We start from the raw sequence: 24,019 nt of genomic DNA, 5'->3' as shown, positions 1-24,019 counted from the left end.
TCGTCGTGGTTAATCCCTCACTCAAATTTGTGTGCCAGGGGAGAGCATTGTCAACGTCAGGTCAAATCTCTGGAGACAGAACTATGTTTGGCAACAAACCAGCCATCATGTTGCATCATCCTGAATGAGTAGGAAAAAGTTTTTGTAATGTTAGCGTGCTACAGTGATCAGAAATTTTATTATTTTCCACTGGTATAAGTTCGAGTTGGTTCCTTTTTTCTAATGCTAATTCCACTGAGAGTTCCTAAGTTCTTTCTGATCGATTTCCTCCTTTATTGTTATTTTAAATTACATTAGTTTTACAGATGCCACCACATTCTGATGAAGCTGCATTTAAAACCCAGACTCTGTCATGTCTTTCCTAGGTAGTTTTCATGGACTCCACGGAGATCCGGCTTGCCTTAGTATGGGGGAGTTGTTGCCATGCGAGAAGAGCGATTACTCTTTACAAATGTTAAATCTGTGGGAAATTAAAATCTATGGGAATGGCAGTATCTAGATTTTCCCAGCAAACCTTTTCAGAACATTTAAACTTCATTAAGCCACTAGCTTTATAGCACTATTGTTTCGAAACATATATAGAAAAAAATCCTATTCCTTAGAAAAGGAGCAGAACATGGTATTACATGCTACGTAACATGATTTATATGGAATGAATGTATGGAAGAAGTGAAGGTAAATTAAAGTTATACTGGTAAGTTAAACCCTGTTGGAATTCTTTTAAAAACATAAAATTATCTGACGATATAAAACAAAGGAAGAAGTTAGTTTTTTGCTAAATGCAGCCTATTATATTCAAGGAAGAATTTTAACAGACTAACTAAAGTTTATTATTGAACATTTCTTAAGCGATACTGTCTCCAGAGCTAAGAAAACATTTAGTAGTTTGACAGTCAAAATATTATTTGTCCTATTTTTCTTATTGCTTTGAATGTCCTTATGCATGATTCAGGCTTTCTGTTGCTCTAACAAACCCTATCTACTGAATGTTGACAGCTAATTACACTGTAGGGCCATCATAAAAAAGGCTGCCATGTTAACTTTGCTAAACAGGACTCGAGAAACTTAAATAGAAAGACTGAGTATGAGTGGCAGCTTAACAGATTTTCCTCTGATAAGCATGGCACAATAATTAGTCCCCATTTTTAAACATTTCTGTCAATAATTTAAACCTCGTTATGCAAATGTACTGCGTAGATCTTAAATGCTGCCCCATTAGTAGTAGCTGCGAAAAAAGGTAATATCGAGTTTTATCAAACCTTTTTTTGCAGGGTTATACCCAGTGGTCCACCTGTCACCATTAGACTCAAACACATACATGCATAAAAAAAAAACAATTCTCTTTCAACAATAGTTATAGAAATACTGACTGCATATCAGCATATTTAATTCACGGGCTAAGCCATGAGTGGTAGCCACTAATATGGACAAATGTGCACATGCAGATGGCCCGGCTTGTAAACATAAGACTAGGAAACAACACAGAGACATGGCGTGTGACTTCATACCATATTTCATCTAAAAAGATATCTGTAGTTCCTTATATCACATTTTATTTAGTCCTTTCTATCTAAAATTATTAATTATTCCTTACTGTTTTACATTTAGCAGTTGCATCACACAGCTTAGTATTTAAACATTTTAACCTCTTGAATTCAACTGAGTCATTACAAAAGCCACAAAAATTGTTGCTGTTCTTTTTTTTATCTGGGGGATATGGAGGGTATTTTCTAAGACTGGTACAGTCAAAAATGGGCAATTCTGGGTAAGCTTAATAATGCATGGACACATCTCTTTCACTGGAAAAAAATGCTTTAAATGCAATATTTTAAAATGAATAAAGAAACCAAATGTTTAAATTAAGCAATGTGTTTGTTTGTGTAACATTTATAGTAATAAAGTTTATATTTAAGTAGCCCTGCTTTTTCTGGTTTGCCTACATTGGGCCAATTAAGACAAGTGGCGAGCATTGTCATATATCTATGTTTGTTTTTGACCATAGCTAATACACTTTCCTTTGACAGGCTAGGGAAGGTGGTCTTTATGTGTGTAAAGCCAAGAATAGCAGAACACCCGCTGGGGGTAGTGCTTAAAAAACTGTGTCATCTCCAATATAACACACATTTGTTTTACATTTTTCTAGCTTATTCATACTGCACCACCATCGATAAACACTGCCAAGCTTTTCCAGATGGCACGCTGGGCCTTTAAATCAGAAGATTATATTGAACACCATGTGATTAACTTAAATCAAGGGGATTCTGCATTGCCATGGGGGGAGGGGCTACTCTTTTTATCCTCATTTGTACTGGTTAAGCCTGACTAGATATTAATGTGGCTGTTTTGGTGTGCAAAGACGTTTGATAATGGGTTGGTGGGTTCACGAAGGTCTGACATGTCTTGCATCTGATGCTTGAACGGAAGGGTAACACTGACTCCAGGCTCACATCTAGTTAATGTGAAGCGAAGCATTTGACCCAGTAGTGCTCCCCAAGCTCTGTGCTTCTGTGTGACACATTCTAGTCTTCTAAGAGAGCACATGAAACACAGAAAAACAGAATCTACAGGGCCTGCTTGAAGTGTTTTTTTTAGAATTAAAATATACATTGTGATAGAGGTAAAATGTTTAGACAGCTTTTTGCATCACCATTTCGTAATAACACTATAGCTACACTATACATACATGCATATTCAGACGATTCCCGATCTATTAAAATCCTAAATACAGCGGGCTTAATGGTGCTAAAGTGCCATTGACAGCGGTATTTCAATGAGGATTTTACCCATGCTGCATGAAGATTTTGGCAGGGTGTTTGCATTTTTAAAAGGCAGCAACACTTTGGTTTTTATTGCTATGTTAAGAAGATACAGGCAGATAAAGAGAGGAATTTCCTTCTCTTCTATATGGAAGCCTATGGAATGACTTGCAGGCACAAACATAGCTGTAGTGCGTTTAGCATCTGGATCATTCCAGCTGTTGCATCAGTCATGGTGATTTCTTCAGTTTCTGAAAGCAACGTCACTCCAAAACTTTACATCTTTTAGAGTGTGCAGACCTATGAAATAGTTTTTTAATAATTTCAGACTGTTTTTTTTTTTTTAACTTAAAAGATGATGTTGCAGTGTTAATTCTATAAAAAACAAAAGGGAATAGGTTGATTTGCCATTACAAGTTGTCCAGAGTAAAACAACAGTTTAACACTTTTTTTCCCTCTTAGCTAAATGCCACGGTAGGGTGGAGGTTGGTTCAGGACCCAAATGCAAACAGATATGAGTTTTGCTGATTTAATGAAGGAGGCAACAGAAAAACCAATCCAGCAGCAAAATACAGAATCAAAAACCGGGAAAAACATACATGAGGGGCAGAGTGACAAAAACAACAAACCAGCACTGAAGAACTGCACAGGGTGAGTATATATGGGAGACAGAACAAAGACTGGGGTACCGGTAATTAGCTGATATGGAGCAGGTGTGGATAGTAGTAACTAGAAGGGAGCTAGGGGGAAGGAGACTGACACCAGGGGGCAACAGAGAGTAACTCAAAAATACAAAACTGCATAAATATAAAACAAAATGGAAAAGAGACCAAGGTACAAGAAAACACAGAATAACATAAATTAAAGTTGAACTGAAAACTTAAAAAGAAACTCAAACAGAAGTCCACAAGGGTAGAACCATAACAGCTGTGATCATATTTCCTAATGCAAAAGCTAAATAACAAGAACATCAGGTTAAAGTAGTTGATGTAGACTAGGGCTGGGCGATAATTCAATAACGATATATATCGATCGATAGATGTGTGGCGCAATAGGAAAAAAAGAGGGTCGATAAAAGTTCGATAAAAAAGAAACGCAGTTTTCGTTCCTTCTCATTGTAGCCTAGCATGTAGGTTTATGCTAGTCACTGCTTCCTCCCAACCAATCACAATCGCGGACCCAGGAATGCCGCCACCAAGCGCCGCCCTCTCAAACCACAACACAGAGCACATGAAGCTGTGCAGCAAGGAGAGGCGGAGGAAATTGTTTCAAAGAAGGGTTTTTGTAGTTCGGCAGTCTGGCAGTATTTCGCTCCTGGCAAGCCGGACCAAAAACAAACCACAGTCATCTGGAAAATGTGTCGGGAACCAGTGAAAACCAGTCTGATAACGAAACCAACTTTTTTTTATCATCTCAGCCGCTCACACCCGCAGGAGTACGAGCTGTGTAGGCCCCGGCGCGGCTCTCCTCCGAGGAATCTTCGGAAAATATATATATATTCTCAGTTCTGGGCAGTTTCCCACATAGTTCTAACAGTTGAGAGAAAAATGCTGAGGGGCCAGAAACTTCAAAGTAATAACTCAGGTTAAAGCAGGAAACGGGGGCGGCGGCGGTGGGGGGCATTTATTTATTTGTTATCTTTATTCTGGTCACTTTAGTTTATTCTTTGTCAGTATTTAATAACATAACTCAGGTCTCTTAAGTTATTTTTCTTTATAACAATTCTGTTATGGTTAAAAAAGTTGGTTAAATAAAGATTTAATTCGAAGTCTGTGTTTGTGTTTTTTATTAAAATTAAATCATTTAGCAATATTATAAAAAGTCCAGGCAGAGCTGCACATAAAATATGGTTTCAAATCTTTTCAATAATTATCGATATCGATCAATATGCATTTTTTTTTTATCGATAAGCTTTTTTCTATATCGCCCAGCCCTAATGTAGACCAGAGTTTTCCGCATGACAGCAGTTTGAATAGTGGCCAAAAGTTAAGCAATTTGTTTAATAATAAAATGTATTATTATCTATTTATGCAATTTACCACTGATGAACACAGAGTAAAATCCACTACTCAGTGGAAAAAGATAAACTTCATATTCAACAGGGATGAGGTTTAATAAGTTAAATATTGGTTTAGTTTTTAAAAGACCTTTTGCCAGATACTTTTCCAATTGATCTGAAGATTTTCATTAAAACTGCACATTGACAGCGGCAAGCCTTGGGACCCCTACTGTACCTCTAAAATAAATCTGCCGTAACTGGACAGCACACCAAAAAACTAACTGGAGGAACCAACTTACTGAGATGGTGAGCTAACAATGTTTTCACACACAAGAAAATTGGATTGCTAAATAGAAGGTATGTATCTCTTTAGCGATTTCTGACCAAATAAGAGTGTCCAAAAAGGAAGACTCAACATTTTCTCTATTTCTTGTCTGTTATTGCATCTATGCCTCCTTCTCACAAGAGTGACTGCAAATATTTTTGTAAGTTTGTAAGCTTGCTAAATACAGACATACATATTTTTCCTGAAATCTGACTTAGGGTTGATAAATTGCAAGTTAGTTGGTAACTAATTACACAAGCATATCTTTCTTCCAGCATTTTGCATGTGCTGATAATCAGCGTATACTTAACATATGCATGAAGGTAAACATGCTAAAATGACTGAACCTGCCATTTTGTTCATGTCACAGATACAATTCTGACTATGCCTGAACATTAGATCTGCTTTGCGTGTGCCATCTAGTTTGTACGTTTCTGTACACCAATCCTACAGTAGATTAGAGCTTTAGTTTTATTGACTAATCTGCAGAGGCAAATTATTCACCATTTATCCCTTTTTTCCAAAGCCCTAATCAACTAGTAGAAGCACTTAAAGAGCAATCAACAATAATTCATGGTTTTATAAAGAAAGAGCTAAAATATAGGTATGAGAAGATCCAAAAATCTACTGTTTTTACGTTAGCTTTGTTCCTCATAACTAATAATAATATGTACTTTGTCTTGTGAATGTCTGAATAAAGAAAAAACAAACATTTACAGTTCTTTACCTTCATCTAACTTTCTAGAAAAATAATACCATCGACGAGTCATATATTGAAGAATACAAAAAATATATAATATATAGAATACCACTTGTAATAGATAAAATCTTGATATCAGTTGATTTAGCTTTTCAAAACATGTACAATTCATACATCTTAGAATAGAATAGAATAGAATAGAATAAATAATCCCTTTTTCATCCCACAATGGGGAAATTCTGGTGTTTACAGCAGCAAAAAGACAATTGAAAAAAAACTGTCACACAAATATGGACCTTAGAAAAATGTTTAAGAATAACATAATAGTGACGAGTTACAAAATAAACAATAAAATACTGTAAAGTGTTTTAATAATATAAATATTAAAACAGATGTGCTAAATGACAGCAGCATGTTTTTAACTGACTAAGATAGAAACTGCTAAACTTTTTTCAGTATTTTGTTTAATAATTTTTTTTCTTGTTATTCAGAAATGTTCATACATTTACAATTTTTTTTAAAGATTGCCTTCAAGACAACTCATATCTCTCATGAAGCTTTGTGGCCACCAAAAGAAGTGGCTACAAGCTTCCAATAATTTGCTGATGTTTTGAAAGCCCCTTTTCAAAGGTTTATGAAAACTATTGCCCCCTGAAGGCATCTCTGCCACGAAGACGATACCGATATTGACCCGATACTCATACCCGCTTTTACTACTTATTTTACACTCTAGAATGTTAGAAGAAGAAGAAGTTTCGAGGTAATATTCATAAACATGGAACAAAATTCAACAATAATAGGTATGAAAACAACTGACTCTTGAAATTAACCAATCGGCACACAACATAATTATTTGGAATTTCTTGGCTTGTATTTTAAACATAATGAAAAAACCTTATTCTGAAAATGTTGTTTCTTTGAAAATCAACTAACAATTTTTAAGGGCAATGAAAAAAAAAGTTTGAATAATTTAAATTAGTACCAGAAGGCTAAACAATAAGGCAGTTACCCTGCAAAGCATTTAAGTATATACTATTACACATCAAATTAAACAGTGTATATCACTGACTGCCACCATTTAACAGATTCATTGCTGTTGCCATATACCGCCAATGACGAAGAAGGCTGCCTCTTCTTCTGCAGGCTGTACGTGTTGTTGTTTTTTTAGTGTTTACGGCACTAGTGGCTCATTTTTATGGACATTAGGCTGACAGGAAAGGGGGCATGAGAGAGGGACAGACCTGCGGTAAAGGACGACAGGTCGGATTCAAACCAGTCGGCCACATCGAGGGCTAAGGCCTCCGTACATGGGTCGTGCATGCTAACCACTGCCCCACTGAAGCACATCCTGTAAGTGTGATGCAATGATAAAATGGAACTAGGCTACAGCATGCACGAAAAGTCAAAAGAGCCAAAAATTAACTGAGTGGAAATGGGGAATATCTATGTACTTTATCCTTATCCTTAAACAAATACTAATAAATGTTACTCTATTTAAGTAATATTTACGTTTTTGCATACCCAAATGGAAAAGCAAATGGCTAAGGAACTGTAAGGCCGTATTAAATGTGTTATACATCATTTGAAAGCTAAAACCTTCTAGAAAATAGTGTGACGTAAACACAGCATAAACCGTGTCAGTTAAAACATGACTTATAGTTGTATTATTTTTTTTCTAAAATAGTACGTCTTTTTTGAATAGAAGTAAAAAAGACATACTTAAAAGCATAGATGTGTCATTGTATTTAATTTTTTCTACATCATGTCAGCCACAACTTCAAAAGAATTTCAGACCTCTCAGTGTAACAGTTCTTGAGGTATGGGACTGTGAACTTCTGGTGTCACCAGCATCTCAAAACCTCTCCAAATCTCTCACATATGCCAAATTGTGCTTATTGCTTTTACACAATAATTTGACCCCCCAAAAAAAATCACACTGAAGCTTTTTGATGGCCACAAAACATTTTTGAAGCAAATATTTTTTATGATATATAATTACTTAATGGCCATATCCTGAAGACATCATGCCCTTTTTTTCTTTTATCCCTCTTACTTACAAATAACAAATATTCTTGCTACAAGAAAGTGGACCTGCGGCTGACTCTCATTATGTGCATAGGAAGCCAAAAACAGTGACATTTTTAGGCATGGTTTAGATTAAATATTTTACTTGTTAACACACTAAGAAACTCCAAACCTTCGATAACAAGTTTGATCTAGTGTAGAAGAGACTTCCTTTCTGGACCATTTAAAAACTACTTTACTTTCTTCCTATGAAGTTTTTTCTTAAGCATACAGACATAGTATATTCTGTTTAAAGACCATTTGCCTATAGACTAGTTATAAAAAAACGAAAGCTGTTCTAACATCACTTCGCAACACTGTCAGTTAAGAATGAAAATGCCAAAGTCATCCTTTAATTTAACGCTTTCCATTTAGAATCAAATATAGGAAGAAGCTCTTTATCCAGCTGCCAAATGAAAACCTTTGAAAAAGCTTTATAGAGACTACAGCCTCTCCTTGCAAACGTTAATTGGCAAAACTCTAACCGAAGACATGTTTGCAGAAATAGCTCTCACCCTTAGGCCCTTTAGATGGTTTAATTGGGAAGCTCTGAAAAGAAAAATGAAAGTTGAGGAATTTACATAAATGTCTATTTATCTTTTTACTTTGGATCGGATGAAAATGTTGTAATACTAAATCATCTAAAGCATCTCTAACAAGTCATTGCTATCACTTGGAGACCACTAAATTGTCTCAGAATACATACACAAATCTATGCAAATAAAACAAAACAAAAAAGAATGGAACTGCAAGAGCAGAGATTCTGCCAGGCTGTCGGCAGGTTAATAGGAATGTACATGGGCAAAGGGAAGTTTCTGTGCAGGTTTCCCACACCTTAAACAGCTGTAAAGCAACTCTAGAGTCTCCTGAATTACTTCTTCATGCTGCATGACAGTCTTGATTTACGTCTCCTCCTTTAATACAAATTTCTCTGGGTTTAAACAATTGTATTCCGACCTCCACACTTCTGGTTAATTAATATTTTTTTATATTACATTTGGTTAATGTGGCTATATTGTTTCCCTTTTTAGCCTAACTCTGTTTACCTGTGTTAAATAAGTATATAATTTCAGTTGTGTTGCTACAGTACATAAGAGGTTTTAATAAGTCGGAATCTTTCTAAAACTTTTAAATGAGTTTGAAAATTTGGAGCTTTCATAGCTTGATGGGGTGTGTCTATTTTCTCTTGCAAACAAGAGCAAGACTTTTGAGTAGAAAGTAGTGCCTACTTTGCTGTGTGATATTTTTATTAAATAGTCAAGCTATTTAAAACTTGTCAGTTTTAAATGCAGTTGACACAAACTGTTCTTACCATTTGCCTATGTACAAATGTTTCAATAACAATTTCATACATACGCTGGTCAACTATAAAAGTATGACCACAGATAGCTCTAAATAAATACAATTGGCAATTTTATACCTTCCCTTTTTTAGATCGGGAATGGAGTGTTCTGGGAAAACTAATATAGAAGTTCTGCTTTGATAACCAGATCCGCTCCTTCTCTACAAACACACACATGGGATAGTCTTCTCTTTGCAGAATCAGCGGTCGCCTCTCAGCAGGCTGTCAGTAAGATCACCAAGGCTGCTAAGAAGATGGCTTAGCAATGCAACAAAATGTCAGATATATTCAAATTCCATGGATACTAATTGATGGTAGCTTATAGGACCTATGTCCAGCAGACTCACATCACAATAACACCAAGCCATAATTCACACCAATCAACGGGAGTATTCTTTGAAACTAATTATCAAACAAGCACACTAGCAGATGTTCTTGGCCATTCTCCTATTGGTATGAAACTTAATGACCAAGCTAGCAAATATTAGGCCAGATGTAATTATTCTGTATGTTGTTTTAATACAAATAACTAATTTATAATTTGTATGGGTGGGTCATGCTTTTTTCACTCAACAGGAATATTTTATCATAATTGATTGAGCAATCAGCTGATATGATCCACAGCAAAAGCAGGAAACTAAATGCTTTATGTGCTATACATGTGAGTAGAATTCCCAGTACCTATAGAAGTTAAGCAGATAAACTTATACTTTTCTTTTTGGGGAATTTACTTGGTGTAATTTGGGATTGTTGTTGTAAACCTACAGTAATAGGCACTAAAAGGAAACCACTGAGTTCCTGAAGCCCGATGTACCCTCCAAATCCTTTAGATTAAAAGATAACCTGCATTTAACTGTAACACAGTCTAGGCTGGTCCAGCAAACTTCTGAAAAAAATTCTGCATACTTGTTATCTAAAACATTTTCTTAATTTAAGAAATGCTACAAACTTGCAGTATTGTGTTAACACAGTGTTGTGAATCTTCAAAAATGCCTCAAAATAAAATTAATGTTGTCCAAAAGTCTAACAAATAATTTGGAGTGGAAAAACAAAAAAAGAAACAAAAAAAAAAAGTTTTCAAATTTCCTTAAAAATTGAAAAAAGGTGACAAAGATAGAGAGAGATTGATTTAGATATGGTTCACTTCATAAAATGAGTGAACAATAAAAGGTTTAAGTGTTGAGTTGGCAGAAGGGAACAGACTCCGCAGGAGATCTTTGTAAAGTATGAAGTTCAAAGAGGACATCACTATTGAAAGAGAGGCCCAATAGAGACTAATATTAAATAAAACTTTCCCAGATAAGCCAGTCTTTCGAGGATAATACACGCACAGAGGGACATCAAATAAGTCCTATTTGAAAATGCAAAGCGTCTGTGAAGTTATTGAGAAAAGAAATAAGAATACCTGTATTATATTGGAGTGCTTTGAAACACTATTCTGTTTGACATTTGGGGTGCTTTACTGTTTTATGCTGCAAGATATGGATCCCATGTATGAAATTTACTAAATTGACTAAAGATTGTTTTTAGACATTTTAAGTTTAGTCATTTACGCATGGTAATAAGTTAACAATTGAACTTCCCAGTATTTTCCCTTGCAGTACCTGTGTGTATGTACACTGCAGTGGTATTTTTGGGATTTTTGCTTATGCGTTTTTACTTACGCAAAGGAATCCCTTTTCTTGCTCTTTGTGTGTACCTTAATATAGGAGATAAGAAAAACATTTTTAGCAACATTTTTGACCAATACCTCTACTTTTTAACTTCTGCAAAGCCACTAAAAACTCTGTGCAGAAGATGCTACAACCTTGACCACATTTGTTCAAAAAGAAACAAACAGATGCTCTTATTGAGATTACTATGCAGTATCGTTAAAACACATTATTCTAGCAATTGATTATACCCTGCAACACTTGGTAAACTCAGAGGAAACATTTTAATAATTTATGCCAGTGTATCCCAGGATTTGCAAATTTCTTTCTTTGGGGTGAACATTCCTGTAAAAAAGTTTGGACAATAAAGAATGTATTGTTATTGAATTATTACTGTAAACAGTTTCCACATAGTGATGAATTGCTTGGACTGAAATATATGTTGCAGTCTAATCAATTATTGAAGTACTATACATTCAAACTTTCTGTTCCTGTTATATATTTTATAGCTTAGTGGTTATATGTAAATAAAGCAAAAAAAAAAAAAACATTTCAAAAACATATTTCAACATTGTGGTTTAGATGATATTAGTAAGTGTTTATTTTTTTTTGGACCCGGATAGACAAGCTGATTGTCTTAGGTTTGTTGTGATTTTTTCTATTTCTAAAGTAGCAAGATATATTTGAAGATAAATAAATATTCAAATTTTTTTTTATGTTATCATAAATTTCAAATAAGTATTGTGTTCTAGTTATTAATTTGTGATTTAAATTGATAGCTTGTTTAGTTTTTTTTTTTTTTTACCTGTAAAAGTATTTATAATGGAGTTAAATTCAGGGTTCCTCTAAAACTCAAATTTTTCTTATATAAAGTGCTTTTCACCAACTTCACCCACTGGAATACCCTGAAAGAAAATATATGTTCCACTTAAAAAGAGGCTTAAAATTTCAAATAACAAAAACCCATTTCAGGTTTCTTCCCTCTGTTTAGGCTTGTTTTTAGTTTCTTTGTACGTTTTTGTCTTTGTAGTTGTTTTCTGGCAGTGCTGTGTTTTTGTGCTCCTCTCTGCTGCCCCCTTGTGCCAGTTTCCTTTCAATTTGGCTCCCTTCTATTTAATTCTAGCCACACCTGCTCCATATCAGCTCATTAGTCCATTCTTTGTTCTGCTCCCCATATATACACCACCTCTGCAGTCCATGGCTGTTTTTTTGTTTGTTGCTTTGTTGTTACTTGGCTCCCTGTGTGTGTTTCTCCCTGTAGTGATGCAACCGTTTGTTCAAATTTGCTTCAACGATCCCAACAGTTCATGAAGCTTCATGTGAACATGTCACCACCTTCTGGTAGAGTTAGTAATATAATCAGTGATTGTTTTGTAAACTTTTTTTTCTTGTTTTCTTTCCCCCCATTTAAGTTCCTTTGAAACTGTTAATGATTGGTGTGTATAATGCAATCTTTTGTAATTTATTTTGTGTGTAAAAAGAGAACAATCTGTTCTGTTTATCTGCCATTTTATTGAAATAAGCAGGCAGTGAAAATGTTTGTGCAAATCGGGCAATGATGAGAAAAATGAAAGGCATTAGTAATTTTATCCAAAAATAATGGTTCTTCCACAGTTTTTGGTTTTAATGGGTTGGAGTTTTGTGTTTAACCAAACTTTTGTATAAATCAACTAATCTAATTTGGCAGTGTTTTTCCCCTATCCATATTTATACAAGGGCAAAACAAAACAAGTTTGTCACATCAGCCAAAATACTTGTTAAGTATTATCGCAACTTTCAGAAGTCCAAACCTAAGGTTGTGGGTCTCAGATGTCAATGTAATACAGCTGACACCATTGGCAATGGTGACTTTGGATCAGAAAGCAATACTACTTAACACTAATGTTCCAACTGTAGTGGTTTGCTCAGATTTTGATCATTATATTGTTTAGTCTAACCAAAGTCATTTTAACCAACTAGATTTTTTTTTTTTTTTTTTTAACCAATTTATTCTTAGAATATAAACAAACTATGTACAGTATCTGACCGCAACTCTCCTGAAAACTCCCACATCTTGACAGAGATGTTAGGCTGTTTAAATGTCTGCCGAGGTTCAGGGCGTGCTGAACCACTTCCCGAAGCGGTGATGTGGTTTAGGCGAGACCTAAATGAAGCAAGCCTCTATATGTGCTTCGCGGAAACGCCCCCTCCACCACTCGACACACTCGGCTCATCTCACTATCTCCCTGGCATCTCCTGGTTTTTGCTTTTCTGTATTGTGATTAATTTTTGCCTCTGGAACTTTCCATTAAATCTGCAAACTCATCTCTGCCTCCTCCTTTCTGTATTTCTGTCTTCGGAAGACCTCCATCAAACCTTGACATGTCCTCTAACATTATCAACTCATAATGATGTAACACTTTATTTTAGCTGGATAAATAGCACTTTTAAGGATCTAATAGTTCCCTAATCTCAGTGTGAGGTCGTGTTGCTTGTGCCTTGGCTTTAAAACAAATGGCCAACTACAGATATTCATCTAGTATTGCAGAATATATCTTTCTTTGTAGTTTTTAAAGAAATCTAATTAGAAAAGTTGGAAAAGGTGCACCCTCAATTCATTTAAAATATTTTTGTCCTGACTGTTTTATATTTTTAGAATTAAATATTGTAGTCACAATAACAATTCTGCTGTTTTTAGATTTTTCAAGCATTGCCATGGCATGAAAGTACACATGCTGCCATAGTCAAGTACAGCAGCTGGCTTTAAAATAGATTATTAAAGTATAAAGAAAATAATTTAAATTCCTCTAGAGATTTGCTGCTTAAAAATATCTATTCGAAAGCTTACATTACTACTCCGTTATATTTCTGCTATGTGTTTAATCTGTTATATTTCTATCACTATTAGTTCATAATTACCTATAACAGTAGAATAGTCCTTTAAGGACAATCTGTATAGCTATATTCAATTCAGGTGAAAGTTTTTCAGTGCACACCGTAGTTCACACACAAGAGAATCATAAATCATTCTGTTAAATGTTGTCTTTTTTATCAAAGGTTTATTTATTTCCTTGGTGTCAACAGAAGGTGAGAAGAGGGAATTGGAGTCAAATGATTGGACACTACAACAAGAGACCCCAGCAAAGTCAAGGGCTTTATTTGTGTTCTGGCAGATCTAAGAGTGTCTGGCTTAACATCATTAGAGTGTGAAAACCTTTTGATTTTCTGAAATCTACATTCCAGCTTCCTCATTTGCATGTGTGTACTGTCTTTTTAAAACATCTGCTCTTCTCTGCTTCATTTATCTTTCTTGAACTTGTCTTGTGTATATGTTTCCCACTCTCCACTGTTTTTGTCTGGATTTATTCCTCTCTCCTTCCCCCTTCCCAATGTCAGTTCTGCTCAGTCTTCAATACAAGCTGCTCCACATCTTCACCCCACTGCTTGTTTCTTTGTCAGACAAAAGGCCTCTCATCTGGGATCTTAGCCAACCAGGTTAGCCTTTCTCTTTCGGTGCATCCCCAGGAGGTTTGAGATTAACGTGTGACTTAATCTCTCTTTCATTGGCTTTATAGACCACGTTAACAATGGGCTGTCAGGAATGTCTAAAGAGGAGGTCAAAGACTGTTTCTCTTGTCTTTTTCTTGTGTGAACTGTCAGTTCAGTCGTTGCTGTCTGTTGGCACTGTGAGGCTGTCTAGCATAGTAAATAGTGCTGTAGTCCTTTAATGGGATTGTAACATTTTATTTCAGTTCATGAAACCTTGATCCTTGTTATAATTAACAAATAATACAAGAAAATCAGAATGATGCTATAGATTGAATACAATGTAAATGTTTTAACCTGACTGTGTTGGAAATATTTTTGAAATGGCTCAATTTCACTAATCTTAGATACTGTAATCACCTTTTTAAAAAAAAAAACTTTATCCACTAGATTTCAAAAAGTATTTAAATTCTTAAAAGGTTATAGTTGTGTTAAATTTTAAAATAGTAAAGTAGGATTTAGCTTATTACACTGAAATAATGTTACTCTTTGCTTTCACTTATAACCAGAATACAAATTCAATGTATTTTATGTTATTGTAATTTACATTTCTATAAAAAAGTTATCAGATACATATTAACTTAGAATATTCTACTATTTCCAACAGGAATCTAGTTCGTATATGTAGCGCCCTAGAAATAGAATAGTGTAGAATGTGATAAAGTTAAAATCGAATGGCATAATTATCTCATAGGGCAAGCATTTATTTGATTTATTATTGAGTTATTAAAATTCATTTGGTTTATGACAAAATATGTGCTACAACTACTTTCTTTTTAGTTTTTAATTGTTTTTCATACATTTCGTCATGATAATGCCCCTTTAAGAGGACACAATGCATGATGAGAAAAAGAACGTTCATGATTTGTGTATATGTTAAAAAAAGAAAAAATATATATATATGCTGTATGCTTGAACCGTGGATTTAGTTTAATAAAGTTGCACATAAGCGAAAATCTATTTGTTTTTTTTTTTTCGTTCTTTTTAAGGGTGCAACATATACATAAACTAAGTGTAGTGTGAACATAAAAACCTAAAAACATTGCATTTTGATGGTACAAATTGGAGTATTTCAAATGTCCGAAAGGGTTTTGTGGACAATTGAACAAGAAGCAAGCAATATTCCTCCCATTAGACAGCAGATCTAATTTCCAAGCCTAACCTTGCATATAACTTATTGTTAGAACACAGACTAGTTTTCAGGAAGTAGAAAGCTTCTAGAAGTAATGTGACTGAAGGACATAAAAAAAAAACTCAATCCAACTACTTTCAAATTAATAAGTGACACAGGAAGCAAGAAAAGCATCAGCTTGACGATGCTTCAAAAGCTGTGGGTTTAAAAAACCCCCAAACAAATTCATTTGTTGCAGTGAGTGCACTTAGTGGGCACCATCATCACATTATAAATGTTAAACGAGCGCCACAATAAGTAGGTCCCTCTGTTAATTTTTATTACGATAAGGTTTTCCAAAAACTAAAGCAGCTGTTTGGTTAAAATATATTTTATGAGAAGCCGAGGTTTTTTTTTGTTTTTAAGAAAACACAATTAATGTATCAGTTGCTTAACAGACATATTGACAACAAAGATTTACACATTTGACTAAAGAACAATATCAGGAATGATTTTAACTGAGTTAATATCACTTAAAGCATTTTACAGCTCAAGCAAAGATTGAGACAAGAGTTTTAAATTCAAACAGATTGTGGTCATTGCAGAAGGATAAAAGATGGATGCTCCCTGAGAAGTATGAGAGACAGGGAAGGGCAGCCCTCAAAGCTGAAGATGCCCACAGATGGAAGAAGAACTTTAAAATACAAAAAAATAAAATAAAAAAAAATTAGAAAGTTACAGAGGTAGATCTGCATTGTGGCCTGGCACTGAATGGTGTCTTTTTGAGCAATGTTAGAAAGACACTTAGGCGTGAGTCTCTGTAACCACAGCAACTTCACGGGAGCCCTGTGACAGACGGATAATAGAGTGAGAGAGGAGTTTCTTTTCTCTTCTTTATCCCTCCCTCGCTTCTTCCTCCCTCCCACTTGTTCTCATTTCCATTTCTGCCTTTGGCAACTTAGTGGATTCTCACATCTTTACAAAATTTCCTTTCATGCAGCTGGCCTGGTGTGTTTGGAGTTTTTTTTCTTAATTTTTACCCATAAAGTTTGAGCAACAGCCCCATGGATGTTGCTCACAGCAGTTGAGGGAATAATTTTGTGCTGTCTTCAATCTCCAGATACTTTGAAGGACCCTTTTAATTGTTTGAGGATTTCATTTTCCCAAAAGCTTTCTTTACATTTGAAGAAGGCAAAATGTGCTCTAAAGATACAGTTTCAGCCCTGGATTCCTTTGTTTATATTTCAGAGGCTGTGCTGTCAAACCATGGTGCTGCACCTGAGACTGATCACCCTGAGAATATGCAATGCTTAACAGTAAGTGCTTTATTCTTTTTAGTTTATGTCCTTGTGTGTATTAATCTTCATTGTTTCTCTGGCTGCATGTAAACTCTTTACACGTGTTTGAATAGCAAATGCAAAAGAACTGTCTTAGCCTGAACAATCCTCTGCTATCTTTTTCTAAAAGTACTAGATTTCAGAGATGTACAGTTTAAATTTGATCACTTTCATTTTAGATTACTGCATGATTTCCTTGTGTCTTTTTATGTATTGTATAACCATGTGTATGCACAATTAATGGATAGGCCTATTTAAAGCACAAAACAGGTGACCCATGAGATAGCATTGTTTCAAATAAAGTCATCACACAGAGGCATGCCTTCAGTAAGTTAATGACTGCACAAATTCCATGTTGCACATCTTTTGCCATCGCAGCAACTACTCGAATTACATTTCTGAGCTTTCAGTGGTGAATTGAGAGAGAAGTAATTTTTAAAGACAATGTTCATCAAAAAAGCTTGCATGTGGAGCAGAAAATTGGAACGGTGCATTGAGATAGAAATGCCTTTTTGTCTAAATTGCTATCAGTTCTGTTCCGTGCATTTTGCTGTTTTAATTGCTGTCTGCTTTAAATTGTTGTGTGTACAGTGTCTAAAGGCATTAGATTATAGGAAAAGAAATTCTCCACATCAGTACATGAAATGCTTTATTAAATTTTAATGACAAATGCAGCTCAAATCAAATAAACATGTTTGAGCTTAGAAATAACAACAGCAATAGAAAAAAGAATAAAGGATGAAGAAATAAATAAAAAGAAAGATCCAGCAACTAGAAAACAGTCGACTCTGATAAAAAAGGAAAAAATACAATTCTATTAAGACTTATAGATTAAAAAGATCCAAATCTATTTTTAGATTATCATCTATTACATAAATCACTGTATAATCTATTGGTATAATATGTGGGTAAGTGACACAGCACCGCCCAATGTATGATGTGCATAATGTATGATTTAAAGCAGGACTAATTCAAGCAGTGATTTGTACACGTGGTGATTTGTTTAGGTCACAATAGAGCACTGTTGGAGTATCAGAACAGGTGACACAGCAGCACTCTCATTAGCAATGATTTACTGCATGAATCAGGACATGACTGGATCCTGTGGTTATTTGTTCATCAATGCAGCCTGTTTGTTACACTAGCAGTTAAGTTAGTGTATCCGCTGCATGGATTTGTCCTCAGTGCCAGCAAACTCTGAATCCGTTAGTGAAAAAAAATAATTGATGTACTTATGCGATCACATTCACAACCCAGAATGGCTAACTTAACTTTTTTTAACAGTACAGTTTGAGTAAATCAGCGACATTTCCTTTTAGAACTACCTAGAGCATCGCTCCTCGTGGTCATTTTGTCAGTATGGTCACGTTGGCTTGGTGAATCTTAAGTTAATCCAAGCTAACATTAGCAATTTGCTTGGCATAACTCCACGTTTTAGTTTCACTCACAACTTTTATCAAGTGATTTGTTAAAAAACAATGAATCAGTTGATAAAAAAACAATAAATCGGTTAATGAAAGTGATCTGAGTCAGTTCTTTAACAAATGTTTTGTCCATTCAAATGATTTCTTTACGAACAAAAAGCACTAGAGGGAGGCCTCTTAAGTCAAACAAACCTTTCTTACTGTTTGACACCAGACACTTTCTTGGTTTTCTTTAAAAAGCACAAAGCAGGAGGAATACTGTGGTGGCCACATGTCCTGGAATGTGATAATCGTGTGAAAGCCTTAACATGAATACACCATTTTGTGAATTTTCATAGTCTCTTAGGGGAAAAATATGATAAATTTGATGTTTAATTTGAATGCATTTACCTAAAATAATTTTTCATTGTATTTTAATGAATATTTTTCTTTAAATGTTGTTCTTTTTTTCTTTTTCTACTTTTTGTTTAAACTGAAGGACACATTGTAGGACATGTGATAACTTGAATTGTGTATAGGTTTTCCATCAGTTTAAGTCAACACCAAATAAAAGTGAACAAATAATAATAACAAATATATATATACCAGAATAAAGATCAACATTTTATGCTAGGGCTACTGGGATGGAATAAGAGTGGTGCATGTAGGAATCAAAAGCTTAATATTTCCAAAATGTTAACTTTAATTGAGTCAGAGAACAGAGTGAACATGTTACAGTTATGGTTACGATGCAGACGACCTTATAGGTTGCTATGTTTAGATAAGGAGGTGTCTTTGTTAGTAGAAAAAACTCCTGTGACAGATTTAAAGGCCTGATAGTTTTCTCCATCTTGCTGAATCCCATGATGCAGGTGCTTAGAGCTAGTAGTTTCTGGGTGCAACCAAAACATTTAATACAGCCTCACTATAAACTGTAAGCAGCATGTCAAAAACAGAGCCCAAATTGAGGAACTAATTCATAAAGAATGCAGGGAGACCTTTTCATTTTAGTTAGATAGAAAAAGAAGGTGTGTGGAATAGAAACAGCTGTAACCTAGTTTGTTTGAGGATTGCTGACCCATACTTTCACTCTAGCTAAGCACCCTTATGAACTGTCATAACATTAGTTGACTTCTCCCATTATCCCTGTCAGAGGTTATTGTGTCTCTTAGAAAAGAGCCATATGGAGAGAAGAACTTTTTCCATAAACAATGTTTTGAAATTGATGAACCTTGCAGCAATTTAATTGGGAATACACTTAATAGAATATTTTGCAAGAATTTAGCTCTGTTATCAACATAATTGAAAGTCAAACATGAATCATTTGCTTCTTTTTCTGATTTTGCTATAACAGCATTACACAGCACACTGTCTGATACTCATTCAGCTGAATACATAAACAAAGGCTCACTTTAAACGGAGCTCCTGCTGGCACCAAGTTGGCACTAACTTAATATCATTTGATTTTTTAAATGTTAACCATGGCTCCAGACTCCTTTCCATTTAGTCAGATTTGCATCCTATGTGAAGCAATGCACTGGTCCCACTGAAATCTTTTATTTCTCATTCTTCTCTATCATACTATACATAGCCAACAGTTTTAGCATATTAGGATCTGGGTAATTGTGTTGCTGCATATTTTTTAAAGAATTAAATCAATTAAATTTTGATTAAAATAACATACAGACTCACCTAGAAGATAGCTCCTTTTCTGAGGAGCCAGTTAAGTATTTAAAGAGACAATCTGGTCATTGTGACATACTGTTTGAGAAACTAAATAAAGATAGCACCACTTGTAACTATGGAAAAAACAACAACACAGTTTTGGAAAACCAAAAAGCTATTTTGTGTTGAACTTCCTATATGGTGTAATATACTGTAGAAATGAAAATAAAAGAAAAATAAAATAATTTTATGACTTGTCATTAAGTTAAAATGTCAGAGTGAGAGCTATTCAGGATTTTTATTGTCTCAGAGTAGATCTTTCAGGAGGATCTTGAAACCTGATATCTAATCAAAGCTGGACTTTAAAATAGATAATAAAAATAAAACAAATGTAAAATAACAAGCTTTTCATTCTTGCATTGATGCATCACAACTGTTTACAAGAGCTTTTCTTTAAGCAAAAATGTTAATCGACTCAGCAGTAAACTTCACCAAAGGGACACTGAACTGTAACATTTATTTAGTAAAAATATATAAGTTAATAAAATGGTAATAACAGGCCCGTTGCCATATAAATAAGAGTCGACTATTGTTTAAAATATATTTAACATTTTCTTTAAACATAAATCCCAATTTAACTATAATTTTTTACTTATTTTATAAAAAAAATATATAAATAAAAAGAACAGAACTTTGATTATCTTAGTATTTAATAATTAATGACAGTGAAAAACATGATAGCATGATAACACAAATAATTTGCTACATTTTAGCTGGTACGCCATCCACTTTCCAATGTCAAAACATCAGAGCTGGTTGTGGACAAGTGTATGTCTATTTAAAAAAAAAAACTTAAATATTTATGCTTCTTTTTTCATATTTGATGTCTTTTAACAGTCCCAGTTCTTAAATTCATCCTTCTTGCACTTTTCTACTTTCTATTTGAAGACCTTCTCGAGGATTGAAAGCATTTTCCAATTAGGATGTACTCTGTGAATGCAGAGCATGTCGACTTAAATGAGCTAATTTTTATTCAAGCAAAATTATCATGGACAAACTTGACATTTTTAGGAAATTAGTAAGAGTTATCATCTATTATTAATAATATACTGTACACAAAAAGGAATACATCTACATTAAATCCCTATCATTAAAATGCTTAACCATCCGCCAGAAAAGTTTGTTAAAAAGTTAGTTTCTAAAGTCAGACATTTATTTAATGACCCATAACATTTTTAATCATTAATATACAATCCAATTATAATATCCTGTCCCTTATTGCTTTAACCATTGGAGACTTGTTTGAACCTGAAAGCATTTCCAGCAAACCTGCAGCAGGATTTCACTTCAACCTGTTCACTACCAGCTCTTATAATGTGGAACAATGTACAATGTATAATCAGTCTTGGCAAAAAGGTGCTATACTTGAGCTATTTTGAAGCTAACTGTATCCTGTAGATCAGGGGTGTCTGGCTTCAGTCCTCATGGGTTGGTGTCCTGCTGGTGTTAGATGTGTCTCTGAATCAATACGTACATCTGATTTGAAGCAGTACAGCTACCTCCTCCTCCCCAGTTCTTGTAGAGGCAATATAATGATCAGGTTTCTGACTGATTGAATCGATTAAATTGTCAAAAACAATTTGGATGTTGTAATTAGTAACTCAGGGGAAAAAGCACTAGAGTTTTCTTTTTCATTTGTATTTGTGAATGGTCGCTTCCTTTCTTTGTGCTCTCCATCCTCCTCCTTCTATTGGGCTGCATCTGAGTAACATATGATTAAGCAGTTTGTGAAGGACATTCTCAGGGGAGATTTAAAGCAGAGAGGAGAAAGCACATTCACAAACTAAATTAGGAGCGAGTTGAAAACCTTTCAGACTTTCTCCTCTTTTTTTACTTCCAGTTTTTTGTTGCCTTGTTCTTGTTTCTTTCCAGACCACTGAATGTTTTCCTCCCTCACTGTGCCATGTCCTCCACTTCGTTGTCCTCTTTTCTCCCGCTCTGTTCCCTGTCATTTCTGTCTCTGTCACCCCCATGGCCATAACCCTAACTAGACAAAGAGCTCCATGGTACCATCTGGTGCACCCGCCTTACAAAATTGGACTTTTTTTTATGTTTGAACATGTCCTTGCACATGGATTATTTTGCAGAATTGCATTTTAATTAAGCTATTATACTTATTTTTTGTGCAAGTTAAAGCGTGTCTGTTTGATGACCTGTGTTTTTTTTATTTGCATGGTATTAGTTCTCTTAATGATTAAAAGTGATACAGTAAACCTTTTCATCAAGATGACACCCTAAACATTTTCCATTTTTCCTATTTACCATTTACATAAGTTTAGAAGCCAAAGGATAGTATCAATTTCTCATGTAATGGGCAGGGAGCTGCATGTTGTGAATATCAACTATAGTTACCCCTTTGGGTATGGTGTCCCCCAGGCCTAGCATCACCTTGCTTGTCAGCAAGCATTAGCTCCTTAGCTGACCCTGTGATAATGGGCTTGACACCACTGTCTATAAGGGAAATGATAAATAAGAATGCTAAAGTACACCCATACAGAATAAGAAGTCTTTAATTTTTAACCTGCTCTGTGAAAAATGTGGAATATGTGGTTGATTAAAGTGTCATAAAAGATTTTTTCTCAGTATTTGGGACCTGCTGGTACTTCATCCATTTTTTCTTCAAGACACATATTTTATGTTGTTCCTTCATTTGAAATGAAAGGATGTGACAACTGAAAGCAACACGTAAGAGCTGGATGGGTGTTTTTTATTATATTCTCTGTAAACATAGATCAGTTACGGCTCATCCTAAGCAGTTTGAAAGATGTCAGCGTTGACCTGACAAGTCTATCCATTCACATAGCATCATTCCTGCCTCCTGCTAACACTTATGTCAGTTTTTCGTCTGGAGTGTGAAATTATATGCTGAAATGATTCCCTTTAAAGTACAATCCATTTAATTTATGAGGCTGGATTCAACTGCCAATGCTGAAATCCAAATATAAAGAAATGTTTTAATCAAAAGATCCACATTTTTAGATTTCTATGAAGTCTCTGCATTTTTATCCTTTTTGAGGGAAAAAATTAATCATTTTTACACAGCAGGTCATTTGATTGAAGTAGTATTTTTTAATAAATTTTTTAAACATTTTACGCATTAGAAACCTGCTTAATTAGATGTTTTATATTTTCATGAAGCTCCAGAAAGTGCATTAAAGTTAAAAGTATATGCTGCTTCTTGATGTATTTTTAGATGAAGATGAGGTTTACGTCCTTGGTTTTGATGCATTTAAGAAATTTCACATTTTGCTCTAAAAATGACTAAATTAGTGCCAATTAAGTTAACTTTGCTTAATCTCTGGCAGATAAGTTGTTGAAACTAAATATATTTTCTTTTATTTTTGGACAAACTAAAACTCTTTTCTACACTTGTCACAAGCTTTATGTGTTTTGGAACTATTTCCCAGCCCCCCTCTATGTTCTTCTGGTTGCTTTGTTATTTTCCATGCCTGCTTCTGTATTCAAGCTTCTGGTTTTCATTGTCCCTTGCGAGATTCTTCTGAACTCTTTCCCTTTCCGTGTTTGTGATTCTCACTATTCCTCTGTCTGTGCTCTTTGTCCTGCATGCCCTGCTCAAGATCTGTAAAGTCGGACATACACTGTTCAAGTTTTTGGCGTTTTTGAGCTGATTCTCCAGTCGTATGAGAATTTTTTGGATTGGGCCGAGTTTCAGCCTCATCGTGCGTCCTGTGTTGTGTAGTATACGGGGCAACAAGGGGTGATTAGTTACTCATAACAACCTCATGATCAGGCATCAAAAAAGGAAAATCAAACATGTTTGAAATTCTGTCAGCCATAATGAGGTGTTTGGGGCAAATCCTGCTGTTGAAGCAGAATTATGTTCTTCTACGAGCCAATTTACCCGAACCTTCCAGCTTGAAAAATAAAAATTCCAAATTTTTTATTTTTTTTTTGCTAACATAGCAGACCAAGAAATTTTTGACTCTATGGACAAAACTCAATGTCAGTCCCATTTCTAAATATAAGGTCGTAAAATTTTAATTAATATACCTAGTAGTTAAATAGTTGATCTTGCAGATTACTTTTCAGAAGAGTCAGTGTTGAACGGCCTAAGTTGTT

The 24,019-nt window shown here is 34.7% G+C and overlaps 1 protein-coding gene across 3 annotated transcripts in view; it reads left to right on the top strand.

The window, feature by feature from the left end:
* Window positions 1-24,019, top strand: part of rgs3 (regulator of G-protein signaling 3) — a 168,714-nt gene that overhangs the window by 28,718 nt on the left and 115,977 nt on the right. For 2 of the 3 annotated variants that reach the window (XM_015392529.1, XM_015392460.1), the window contains one exon: window positions 16,723-16,790. In XM_015392529.1, the coding sequence (XP_015248015.1) occupies window positions 16,723-16,790 (68 nt within the window). Of the gene's footprint in view, window positions 1-16,449; window positions 16,483-16,722; window positions 16,791-24,019 lie in introns of those variants that run through there. The other variant, XM_015392468.1, reaches the window with a different exon arrangement.

The sequence above is a fragment of the Cyprinodon variegatus genome, unplaced genomic scaffold (assembly GCF_000732505.1).
Source record: "Cyprinodon variegatus isolate N-32 unplaced genomic scaffold, C_variegatus-1.0 Scaffold23, whole genome shotgun sequence".
In the NCBI taxonomy this organism is placed as follows: domain Eukaryota; kingdom Metazoa; phylum Chordata; class Actinopteri; order Cyprinodontiformes; family Cyprinodontidae; genus Cyprinodon; species Cyprinodon variegatus.
The sequence above is the reverse complement of the archived record's forward strand: the minus strand, read 5'-3'. Positions and strand labels throughout refer to the sequence as shown.